Raw genomic sequence first — 12599 nt, 5'->3', positions numbered from 1 at the left:
ATTCCTGTCCTCTCTATCCACGCCTCACCATCACCTCTGGGAGGGAAGGGAGGAGTCCCCCAGCACCCCCCAGGTCCCAGCTGGGGGAGACGGACCTGCTCCCTGCACTGCCGGGATGCTCTGCCCACCCAGGGTGCTGGCGTACCCACCTCTCGAGGAGCCTGCACATCAATGAACTCCTCGAAGATCCGCTGAGCCTTGGAGGCCAGCTTGGCTGCTGAGCGGGTCTTCTTGAAGTCCTCACAGGCGAGCCAGAACTCCAGGTTTTCCTCACTGAACTCCGTCTTCAGGAAAGCACGGAAAGCGGCCAGCCCATCTGCAAGGGAGACATGGCGAGTTACAATGGGAGGAGAAAGAGGGCAGGGAGCAGCCTCTTTAACAGACACCCCTCCATCCACCCCTGCTGCCCAAAGACCATTTGATTTTTCTCCCAAGTTCTGTGATCCCAGGACATGTCCGTAACTTACACTATTGCATCAGCTGAATGCTTGTGAGCTGCCACAAAACCAAACATCATTTGCCGTTGCTCTGTAAAAGCATTTTGCCAGCTAACATGGCAAAAGGCTTTATTCAGGATTGGGGCACCTAATCTTTGAAAAGTTCCTCTTGAAAATGTCAAGGTTCAATGATACGGTCTCTTTGCCACAGCATCTTGTGTGTGCTAATGCAGCACTTTGTAATGTCCTATCTGTCATTAAGAAAAACCTTTAATAAAACATAGCGTCTGGACTTGTCTCCTCTGTTTTCTGTCATTTTGCTTTACTGCCTTGTGACATATTTTTAGTTCTTATTTAAACAGAGGAAGGATGTTGGAGAGTCTAACTGTTAGAGCTACAATAAAGGGAAGAGGGAAAGGACGCGGCATAATTAACTACTTGTCTTGTCAGTGGTAAAAGTGTTCTTATCACTCGTTAATGCTTAGCAATTGTGACATTTCAGTAATGTAATCTGAGTCAGCCGAGGCAGATTAGAAATATGGAAAGATTTATTAGGCAATCTGTGTCCTCTTAAACCCCTGCCTGGGTGTATTTATGGACACAGCTACTGGTTTTTATTTCCTTTCCCTGAATGGCACCAGCAGAGCTGAAGTAGCGGAACATTTCACACATGCCCTTTCTCCTTCCTTTAAGCCTAGGGATAAATTTGGCTTCAACCTACCCCCCACCCCGCTTCCAGTAACATGTTTCCACCTTCACCTGGTCTTTTCCAACAGGGTCTGAATATTTGCAGTTCGTGACTGGAAACTGCCTGAGTCAGCATTGGCTGCTTCCAAGCAAATGCCTAAAAATATTGGTGGAATTTGGAATGTATTCAGCAAGATCAGAGTCCCCAAAAGGATGAGAGGAGCAAGTGCGCGTGTACATGGCAAGGACAAAGACTGGCGAGGGTCTGTAGGACTTGAACTCCTGCAACGCTGCCACGTGGGGACTCCATCTCCCCCCTTTCTGCTGTGGGGGATCGTGGCAGTGCTGCCTTCCCTCCTTCCTCCCGTGGACAGGGCGTGGGAGCTGGGATGGAGCGCACGGGGACATGACCAATGCTTGGTGCGGGTCATTTTCACATGTCCCACGGGGACAGGGGCTGGGCATGTCACAGGATCCATCACAAACTCCTCTGCAGCTTTGTCCTCATTTTCTTGCCTGCACCAGGTACACAAGGAGAAGCAGCAGTGTCACACTGCCCGTTTTCTCCCTTCTGTGTCCTAATCTTATTTCTGCTTCTCTTATTTCTGGTAATAACTTAGGACGTGGAGATATCTTTTCAGTTCTAGGTCCTGAACCTCAAGCCCCAAGAAACGGCCCCAGGTGTTCAACAGCAACTAACAATCCTATTTCTGGCTGTGTGTACGTCAGGGGAGATGTCTGGCTGCCCAGATTCTCAAAGGAAAAGGCAAAAAAATATATTAAGCCAGACAGGACCCAACTACAGGCTAAACCTCTCCACTCGATGTTTCTCAGAGCTCCTCCACTAATTGGCTCCACACTGCTGTCTGCTCCATCGGCACCCCGCATCGCAAAGAGCCGTTGCAGTGCAGCAAACAGCAAAAAAAAAAAGGGTACATCCCATCTCAGCTACGCCTTGCTTCCTCCTGCCAGCCCCAGGAGGGAGAGAAATAGCTGGATCACACCAACTCCTCCTGCCACTTCTTAATTAATGTACTTGTAGGAGAAGATCAGGGTTTCAGCCTGCTACCGTGGACAAAACCAGGGCTTTTGTCACTGCAGAGCAATTAACAGTGCAAATTGTGGGTTCAAGCCTGGGACAACAATGTGACATTAGCCTTAAAGAAGGTGGCAGAGCAAAGTGTGCCAGAGGCATCTCCTCCAGCAGGGTACCCGTCAGGATCACGCTGCCCAGGGCTGCTTTGAGCCTCTCCAGGGGTAGGTAAATACAGTAAATGAGAGAGATGTTTTAGGGCTGCTCCCCTTCCTGAAATCCAGGAGACAGAAACATTTTTCAACACCTGTGTCCCCCTTAATGCCTATAAAATTTGCAGGGCCTGTGTGGGAGCAAGTGGAGGACTTGAGAATAGAGCAGAGAGTCTTTGCAAGAGGAAAAGGAGAGGACACAACGGCAGGCTGACAGGTTTCCGAAAGAAGAAAGTACAAAAGGGAGAAAGCAGCAGTTCCCCGAGATGTCATTTTATACACCATCAGCTCCTAGGACATTCGATGTTAAGCATTCCAGCACCCAAGCACACTGCTATGAGTATACAGTCTCTGCTGTGTGTCCCTGCAGAAGTCTTACTCCTCTTTTCTGTCCTGGTCTTTTTCTTCCTCCCCTACTTTCCTCAACAACAGCCCAAGAGCCCCAGCACTGACAGAGGATCACTTGCAGAAATAGCAGCTTTGTGTGGCCAATATCTGCAAAGTATAATATCTGCTAAAAGGGGATGTCAGGATTGATGAGGTGAGAAAGGCGTTTGCTTCAGCCCTGCCCTGGAGAGCAGATGCAGCAGGACCAAAAGGTCTCCACATGCTCTGCCTCTTGCTCTCACATCCATCAGCTCCTTTTTATCTTGAAGTAAGTTTAGATGGAGGATAGATAAATAATACCATCTGGCTGCTCTCCACTTCTTTCTATATTCCTGTTGTGCCCTCCTCCCAGCCTTTGAGGGGCTGGAAATGACAAGGCTGGACCCAGGAGGACCTTGCAGAGAAAGCCTTGGATGCAGGAGGAGTCATCCTTTACTCGAGGCTGCCTGGCTCTCCACAGATTTCATCTTTAGCCTTTGACTGCCTGCCAGCGTTCACTGCTCTGCCTGGCAGCCAGAGGTCAGAGATGGGAGCCCAGATGATTGTGCAGTAGTAAATCACTGCCCACAAGTTTGTCATGGAAACACAACAAATCTAATTGCAAGGGCAGGAGGGCAATTAGGTACAGGGACTGCAGTCACCTGAGCTGGACTTTGACCTCAATGTTGACTTTAATCTCCTCCTGCACATGAAGGCTATCAAGGAAGCATTGCTGATGAACAATCAGCATTTCAAAGCTCATCCCACCCAACTGGACAGCTTTTTTCCTGGGGCAACCAGCACTGGACTGCAGTGTGAGATGAGCAGATGATCACCTACTGAGTCAGCCTCCTGAAACGTCCTGGAAGATGGTCAGACACTCAAGTAGTGCGATTCCAAAGAGATGCTTTACAGAAAAAGCAGTGAAATGAAAAGCAGCATTAGAAGTCTTCAGATGCAGCAGCACAAGATATCACCAAAATGTGTAGCCTCAAGGCACGGCTATTCAAGAAGACAGACGTACTGGTAGAGATGCATGGCCCTTCAAGACAACTATTGGACACTTATTCAGGAATTTGACTGAAGAGCTGTGAATGCTGCTTGAACGTTGCAGTAAATCAGTACTGAGGAGCAGGTAGGATGAAGGCAAAGAAATGGAGCTCTTCTACTGAGTGTCAAAGGTCTGAAAGAGGAGCAGAAGACTCCTTTTGCTTTTTACTTTTGAATGTAAGCATCTAAAGGACCTGCTCTCCATCAAACAGACCAAGGGAATGCACAAGAGGAGGATTGTGCAAGCATTTATAGATAACCCCCTGCAGTGCACCGTACAGACACAGCCCTGCAGGTCACCTGTGAATTAGACTATGATAAGGATTTGTGTTTTAGAGATGCTCCTGACATCCCATTCAAATGTTGTCCATCAGGCCACAAAGGGTGGATCCTTTCCAGCAAGAAGGGCTGTGGAGGAAGGGACTGAACTGGCTGACACAAAACACAACACAGGTCTTAACTAAGGCAAGCTTCAGCAACACAAGGAAGAGCCAAGATTAGTGGCTTAAATCATTCAGGCAGACAGATTAATAACCAAGCATTAGCTGCTGTCAGAGTCAGAAAGCGACCAACAACCGTATATTTAATGCATGCATTTCACACCATCAGGGCAATCAGCACTTCACGTAGGAAATGCAGATGGAGTCCTTATGGCTAGTAGATGGATGGATTAGCTCTATGAAGCATGCTGGGTCCAGGGCTGAAGAGACAAGGCTGCAACACTCTGTACAGCGTATGTACATGCTCTTGCTGCTGCTTAGCATTGCTTTGGTGAATGTTAGCTGCTTGTCACCAGCACAATACTAACGCTGTTCTGGCTTTGAAAGAACCACGAGTAGGTTGCAATATTCCTGTGCTGTGTAGGAAGAGGAGAAATGTGTAGACAACAGAAGGAGGAGGACAATAAAATTTGTGCAGAACAGCTAAGAGATCACAAAACATGGTGGAGGGGGAGAAAAAAAAATCAACTTTGAGATAAAAATGAAAATTCAGTGCAAAGGTTTTCTGTGTCAGATGTTTTGTTGAAAAGTGACTAAGGGCTGAGGACAGACTGTCCTGCTGGATTCTGGACAAATGACAAACCATGTGTCCAGCCCCGCGAGGGATACAGAACAAGACATGCCATTGCTTACATTTCCCTCCAGCATCCTGTCAAAAGAAATCTCCATCTGGCTGACCAGCCTGTACCTCCAGGGCACGGGCACAGAGAGGGGATTACTCCTCTGTTACTCACATGCATCCACACACACTCTGCAGACCACACCAAGCTCCACTTCCCTGGGAGCCATTGGTAACCTGTGCTGGCACAAAATGGGAAAAACATGCCAAAAATCCAGCATGTTAAAACTGCTGGTTTGTTCCCTGAGCACCCAAGGAAGCATGCTACATACAATCTGTCTCTTACTCTCTCAATTCCCTGCTGCAAAGTAGGATCAAAGTCCTCTCTCCCACTGCTTGCCGCGCTGAGAAGCCCTGACCCAAGGGAACGCTGCTACACTGTGCTTGTGTCTCTTGCAGCGAGCTCAGATGAAGCTCCCGCTGTAAAAAGAGGATCAGCTGGCTGACCCTTATGGTTTCAAGTTGTTTTTGCTAATGGGTGAAGCAAATCAAGTTGGATATCATTGCATTTACCTATTCATCTGGGCTGTCGATGAAACGGAGCAGAGCTGCATCCTACCATTCAGCACCAGCTACTCTAAGAGGGCTGGGCTGAGGGATGCTGAAGTCCAAATGACAGTGCAAAAGGAAGATGAGGGTGTGACAGAGAGCCTCTCAAGCCTTTCCTGCTCATAATCTCTTGCTAATGTCAACAGAAATTATTCTTTAAACTAGTCTTTAAAAGACCACTCTATACAGAGGGGCATTGGAATCTCTGGAGACACACAACTGCTTCCAAACCCAGAGGTTTTCAATACTCCGCTCAAGATGCTGCCAGACAGCAGCATGTCAGATCAAACAGTACCTACGGAAGTCATTCATTGAAAGAATGAGGGGAGAGGGAAATTGGGGGCTCCACAGGGCCACCACACTTCAAGGGATATTTGACAAAAATTAGCATAACGATGCTTTCCATGGAGTCTGTATAATGCATGGTACCTGTTCAGGTCACTTCCATTTGAAGACCTTTTGGAGACTCATGAAAACAGAAGTGGAAGAGTGCAAGTTTTTTGTCTTTCCCATAAGGAGCATCACAGCCCTGCGAGCCTCCTCTGTGTAAAAGGGCAGCCTTGCTCACCTTGGCATTTCAGAGGGTCTTTTAGGGAGCTCTGATCCACTTCCTTGCTCCTTGGAGCTCTTTTTTGCATCTGTCCAACCCCTTGCAATACTACCCACAAAGACTGCCCTATTTTCAGCTGCTACAGCCAGCTCCTGGGTCCTACTTGAGCACTCGGGTTTTTTTCACCAAAGAACAGGTTGGCTGACCCAAAACCACCGTAACATCTGACAGCAGCAGAAAGCACCACTCAGCCCCCTGAAATCAGCATCACAATCTCCCTTCCAAAATTGATGCACTGTCCATCTAGTGAAGAAAGAGGTTATGACAGATGTGTCGAGCAGAAGCAGCCTACCTGCTGATGCTGTGAGCCCCAGGGGAAATTCTCCCCGAGCCCAGCTGGTGCTCAGCCCATGCCCCCAAGCATGAATTCAAATTTTCCCCTGGCTAATATTGTTCACCTGGGCAGTCACAGAGAAATTACACTGAGACAGTTCTGTCCTTCTCTTGGCACTAAAACCAGAATATTAGCTGGCAGCTCCACTGCAGGCAGCTGCAGGCAGGCCAGGCACTGCTTTTCTTACTCTCAGATTTTGGTCAGATAGGGCACAAGGCTCCCGTACCTGTCTAACATCAGCACATCTCTGACAGCAAAAATGCAAGTCTCTTTTGTTCTGCTTTCATAGAATATCTTCGGTAATTCTTCTGCGTTTTGGATGCAAGTATACATAAGCAAAAACACAATGATCTCTCAATTTAATTCCTTTTATGGATATATACGCTCTTCTCTCCTTTAAACCAGTGTAACTGAAATAACACTTCTGTTTCAACAGAGCTTTTTGTATTCGCATCTTTATAACCCTTGACTGCCAGGCTGGCAATTCCAGAAACTTCAAGTGCAGAGTAGTTGCAATATATTCCTTTAAAAAGTAGTTTATTAAACAACAGTTTTTTTTGTCACTGATCACCAGGCAATGTCACCATGACTGCTGATAAAAACAAGATTAATTTAAATTTTAACGATCATCTTCGGTTGCTATTAGGAACTGAATATTTTTCATTAGGTGCCAGAGAATTATCAGAATTACTTTCCGTTCTAGAGACAGAAATAATTCTTATAATTCATTTATCATCGGTTAAGGCTAATTTATTAATAAAAACAGTCACTCTTGGGGAGGCTGTTGGACAAAATAATTGAACTAAGGTTTGATTTAGCATTCGCAGCAGTCAGCTGAAGAGGGAACAGTCTGTATAATGTCAGTACATAGATGCGTAAATTCACTGGCTTCTGTAACCGAAGCACTTCTGCTGCAGTCTGTATCTAATAAGGAAAATTTTGACTTTTACACCAGTGAAAGGGGAACAGGGGCTCGAGTACAGAACCGTAACACTGATGTGAAAATCCTGTCCTCCCCTCTCCCCCTCCCCCAGGTACCCCTATAGTCTCTTTGGTGTATTTTTCCCTTCTTTTTTTGCATTTCCACAAAAGAAATGTTCCCTCTTAGCCATACCTACACCGTGTATTTTTCTTCTACTGGCTGCAAGAGCAATGATCTCAACAAGACACTGCTGCTAAAATTATATATTGCTTTTTCTGCCTTGGACAGCCAGCCTGTTTAAAGTTGTCACTTAATTCCCTGCCAAAACTCTTATCATCTCAGAAATCCAGCAAAATTACACTTTGTTTAAAATAATAATATAATTCTACACTTATACTTCAAAAATATAAGTGCGGAAAAACCTGAATCTCTAAGAAAGTCAGACAGTTCCTCGTTGCAATAAAATAGTTCACCACCCACAGACTTCTCCCCAACCTTGACTCGCTCTTGTTTTATTCTCCAATAGAATTATGAACCTATTCCAACATTAATGAACCTATACTGTGAACTTTGGTGTCTTTTTTATAATTTCTCAGCATGAAAACGTTGGTGAAGCATAATCACATTTTATGAACAGAACTGATATGATTGGTCTACTGAATGGAGCGAGGCGTGCTGATTACATGTTTGCATAAGGTTTTCAGAGGTTAAATTTTCAGGTTTGCGTTGGTAACTGTAAATTAGATCCTGCTGTGTGCTACCATAACTCACTCCCTCGCCTTTTAACCGGAGGACGAGTCCTGCCTATAAATGACTGTGACCTGGGAGTAAGCAGCTACCCAAAGGACCCTTCCTGTGCTGTGCATACTCAGTTTGTCCTAGCTACAACCAGTAGCAGGGGGGAAAAAGGCAGAATTTGATCTCTACTCACATTTATGTGACAAAAGGACATCAAAAGAGTCTGCCCATCTTGTTGCTTCTTCTGTTGACAGTCTTCTGTAAAGAAAGGAACAGGCAAGTTACAGACAACCCGCTGATGCCCTTTGGGGCTGTTTGACAAGGACACCGAGGAAGGCTGGGTTCTTCTCACCTAATTTTGGAGGTCTACAATGCAGAGGTCTCCAGGTGAGCAAGCCACCCTGGGCTCCCTTGGGAGTCAGTGAGGAGACACCAAGGGACCTGCAGGGACTTGACTCTTTTCATCTCACCTCCCCAGGTGGGCAGGCAAAATGGGCCAGATGAATCACACCCGAAAAGGGACAGATTTATCCTCACTGACTCGAAGCAGAGGCTCAGGGAACAAGTATCAGCTGTAGACATTTACATTGTAAATGCCAGAAGTTAAGTGAAATGAAACCCGCCCCTGCAGAAGTGTTTATTGCTCTCTTCTGATGTCATGGGGAAGGTCACACTCTTAGCCTAGATGTAAGCAGTGACTTGTGATCAGACAAATCCCATCCCACTCATCTCAAACCAGGACTCGGGACTGTCGGAAGCATCTCCCTGAAGTGTTACGCAAACTAACGTAGGACTTTGTGGTGGTGTTTAATAACAAGGCTTAGCTAAGGACGTTTGTGACCTGAAATTGGTGGTCACCTCTTACACCCAGTCCGCTGCTCAGACTTTGATTTGTGATGACAGAGGGGTAAATTACATCCTCAAATATGCGCAGACATGTCCCACACGCAGCAGTGGGGGCCATGCGCATGTCCTGCCTCACAGGAGAACTCATGTCAATGATCCAGGTAATTTCTGAGGCTGTTCCTGTTGTATCAATGCTGTTTTATTTTCTTCCTTCCTTGTGGCTAGAAGAACTACTCAAAGCTTATACAAAGTACAGTAAAAGGAATATAATACTAGAGGGGGTGGTGGGCAGGGAGGAGAAGGACAGAAATGGAATTGGGGTGTGATGCTGCAGCTATACTCACTTCAAAGCCCGGTTGGGCTTGTCCGGAAGAATAGCTGTGAAATCACTATATGAGTCTGATTTGTGAGACAGGCAGCCCAGGCGAGTCCTCATCCCTCTGTTCCTGTGGTCGATGTGGGGGAGCAGGGGTGTGAGCAGGGGAAAACCAAAGAACATGATGATTATAAGTTTAGCCAGAGTGGCAAAAAGAAAAAAAAAAAAAACAAACCAAAAAAAACCCCCAACCAAAACCAAAAATCCTCAGTGGCTCTGTGCCTCAGACCTGTGTCCTTGGTTCCCTCATCTGTAGGAGGGACCCTGAAACATCTCGAGTAAGATGTCAAGCAGATGCTAAGGATGGACACAGCACCAGAGCAGCTGGAGGCTCACCCACAGCAGTCACTGAGCAGCTCTGGCTGGCAAAAAGGCTTTTAAAGGCTGCGCTTTGGGATGGTTTCTTGGAAAGACCTGCTCTGGTCACGTGTGGAAGGAAAGCAAAGAGCAGCAAGACCAGAAATTGGTCACCACAACCCAGCAGCACCAAAAACATCACAAATACCAGAGCCTGAGGGCAGGAGGAGGCTGGAGGAAGAAGAGAAGGAGCAAAGCACCTGCGAGGTGAGCCTGTGTTGCAGAGCCATGAGACCCCGGCCGGGATCCCAAGCAGCTTCTTTAGACTTGGGGTTACATAAGCAGACTAAAACTGCCTCTTTCCTGACAGGTTTATCCAGGCAGAAAATGGCTTTATTGCTTTTTTTCCCCTAAACTTCAAACCAGCTCCAGAGGCTTCGCTCCTTTGCCGACCCCTCGTGTCCTTGCCAGCCCCTTCCTGGCACATCCGCAGCATCCTTGATTACATAACCCTGGGATGGGGAGGGACACAAAGGGAGAGGGAAACCCAACACACATGCATTATATAGGACTAGCATCATCTCCTCTCAAAACCATATAGATGCTGGTTGATGGTTTTACATGGCCTCTAGAAGGGCAGAGCCTAGGATTTGCCTCTCCAGCCCAAGGGAATCTCTTCTACTAGATTCCCCAGACGTCGAACGAGGCCATTCTCTCCTGAGGACCAAAAGAGGAGGATTTAGCCACCAGTCTCCACTTCTCAGCTGCTGGACCTACTTCCAAGCTGGAGAAAGCCCTTCTCCGAGCCCCGCTGCCAAACAGATGCCAAATACTTTCAGTGACTGCAGAGGGAAGCAGGGTATTTTTCCCTTCCATATGTAATTCTTGCAGAACACTTCAGTAGCAGCAACTGAGCCAATCTGTAGCACGCCTGTTTCCCCCATTCTCCTCCCTCCCTTCAGAGAGTTTCTATTATTGCACATTTTAATGTAATCTTAAAGCAAATTAAATGTTAATTAAATGCAATGAGTGTCTCCCTGGCGCAGCACAAGCAGCATTTACCAAGCACAAAAACCTGAGGATCTTCAGTTGCAGGAATTGTTGCACAGCCTTAAAATACAGACCCACGACCAGTGGTCTTGGGATGCTGTACCACACAAAGCTCAAATATCAGTGCAGAAATACCATTTGCACAAAGCTGTTCCTGGCTGAGCATGCTGGACCTGCTGTGCTCAGCCAGACACCAAGTCCGCTATGGGATCTTCTTGGTACCTCTCCTGATACCTCCTGCCCCCAGCCTTTCTCTTCCCTGCTCTGTTTGTTCCAGCAAGCTCAGGAATTTCTCAGCAAGAGGTGTGACATGCATTACCGCAGTGCTGCTCAGATTTCTCTCTGATGCCTGAGATCAAGGGACTGCAGCAGGGAATCAGAGCGGATGGGGGACAGAGATGCTGCGCCACAAGCACGGAGCTTGTCTCTCATGGAACACGATCTCTAGGTGAGGACTTCCAAGACAGGACACAGGAGAAAGAGAGGGAAAGAAACCAGGTCCGCAGGAGGTGGAGAGGCTAAGGAAGGGTGGGGGGGGTTTGGAGGTGGGGTGGGGGGGGGGGGGGGGGAGAGGAGACACTGCAGCGGGCTGAAAGGCTCGCTGGATGTGGTAGACAACGACAAGATGGGCAGGGGTGAGGGATGCATCATGCCTTTTCAGTTACCTCCGTGGGATCAGTAAGGCAGCCATTCAGGCATCCAGTTATATTTAACCCTTTAACTGGCTGGCTTGGACAGCAGTCGGGGTTGTTTGCTGAAGGCAGGAGTGCAGGAAGGAAGGATTTACTGTTTCATGTCCCAGCACTTAACAATATATCAAAGAATCCTCTGCAAGAAAAGAAGGGCCAGTTGTTCTCAACCCATTTGATCCTTGCCTCCTAGGGTGGAAGGTTGATGTTTCAATGGAAGACGTTCAGAGTTGAGGGATGATCACAGAGGAGAGACAGCATTTCCTTCTAAGACCAGGACCATGGGTTAAGTCCAGCTTCAGGTCTAAAGTGATTCAAGCTTGGCGTCACAGCTCACCACAGAGCAGCAGGAGTTGGCATTACTGCGCTCATCATTCAACACCTCTGAAGGTCTCTCCTCAACAGGCAGAGCTCCGGGCTGACCTCGCTAAGAAGACCAAACTACCTCTTGTCCCTGTCCCTCCAGGTCATGGCTGATGTTACTGGCCAGGCATCATGGAAAAGCTGGCGCTGCAAACAAAATAACAGGAGGACTTCACACATCTGCAGGTGCTGGTCCCTTCACCATCACAGGCTCAAGCACTCACACAAAAATAACTCAAAGAAAGCATCTCCTCTTGTGGGTGGTGGGAGCCCACGGGGAGCCACCAAGGAGTGGTCTGCAAAGGGGAGGGAGGGAAAAAGAGAGAGAGGGAGGGACAGAGGGGATGGCAAGGTCCCCATAAGCCTTGACACACAGGCAGCCGGTTGAACAAATGTCACATCAGAGCGTGAAGGTGAGGTCCATCAGCCAGCAGACCAATGGGACAGAGCAGGACTGTATAGTGAGCAAAGGGCAAAGGTTTCTTATTTTTCAGGATAGGGCCAAGGTCCAGGTAACCTCCACATCCTCTTGCCCACAGGGAACAACTCAGGAGGACACAAAGGAACTGATGAGCGCAGAGACTGTGTGCAAAGGAGCCAGGACCCTGCTCTGCTGGGGACGGGGAGGTTTCCAGAGCTTGGGCAGCTCCACGCAACATCTCTTTTAAAACCTGATTACATTAAAAATGCACAAAGCCTCTTCCCAACTAAATTAATGAAACTGGGGTTGTGCTACATGCCAGCGAGTGCATTTCCTTAATCCCTGCCCTGACCAGCTGCTTCAATGTGCTTTAACTGAAATCAATCCTTGTAATTCCTTAAACCCCTTTAAATTTCCTCATTAGCAGCCTCACCCACACGTGGGGCCACTGCACATGATTTCCTAGAATCCTGCAGCCCCTACTCCTCTTTCCCACTGTC

At 47.5% G+C, this 12599-nt stretch overlaps 1 protein-coding gene across 1 annotated transcript in view; it reads right to left on the bottom strand.

The window, feature by feature from the left end:
* RGS8 (regulator of G-protein signaling 8) overlaps positions 1 to 12599 on the bottom strand; it is a 15314-nt gene that overhangs the window by 1907 nt on the left and 808 nt on the right. Inside the window, exons 2-5 of the mRNA XM_010074354.1 lie at positions 11292 to 11825; positions 9248 to 9349; positions 8251 to 8315; positions 150 to 316 (exon numbers count right to left, since the gene is read on the bottom strand). Of these exons, the coding sequence (XP_010072656.1) occupies positions 150 to 316; positions 8251 to 8315; positions 9248 to 9349; positions 11292 to 11317 (360 nt within the window). The 5' untranslated portion in view covers positions 11318 to 11825. The remainder of the gene's footprint in view (positions 1 to 149; positions 317 to 8250; positions 8316 to 9247; positions 9350 to 11291; positions 11826 to 12599) is intronic.

This window comes from Pterocles gutturalis, unplaced genomic scaffold (genome assembly GCF_000699245.1).
Source record: "Pterocles gutturalis isolate BGI_N339 unplaced genomic scaffold, ASM69924v1 scaffold17222, whole genome shotgun sequence".
Lineage (NCBI taxonomy): Eukaryota > Metazoa > Chordata > Aves > Pterocliformes > Pteroclidae > Pterocles > Pterocles gutturalis.
This window is presented reverse-complemented; position numbering and strand designations above follow the sequence as displayed.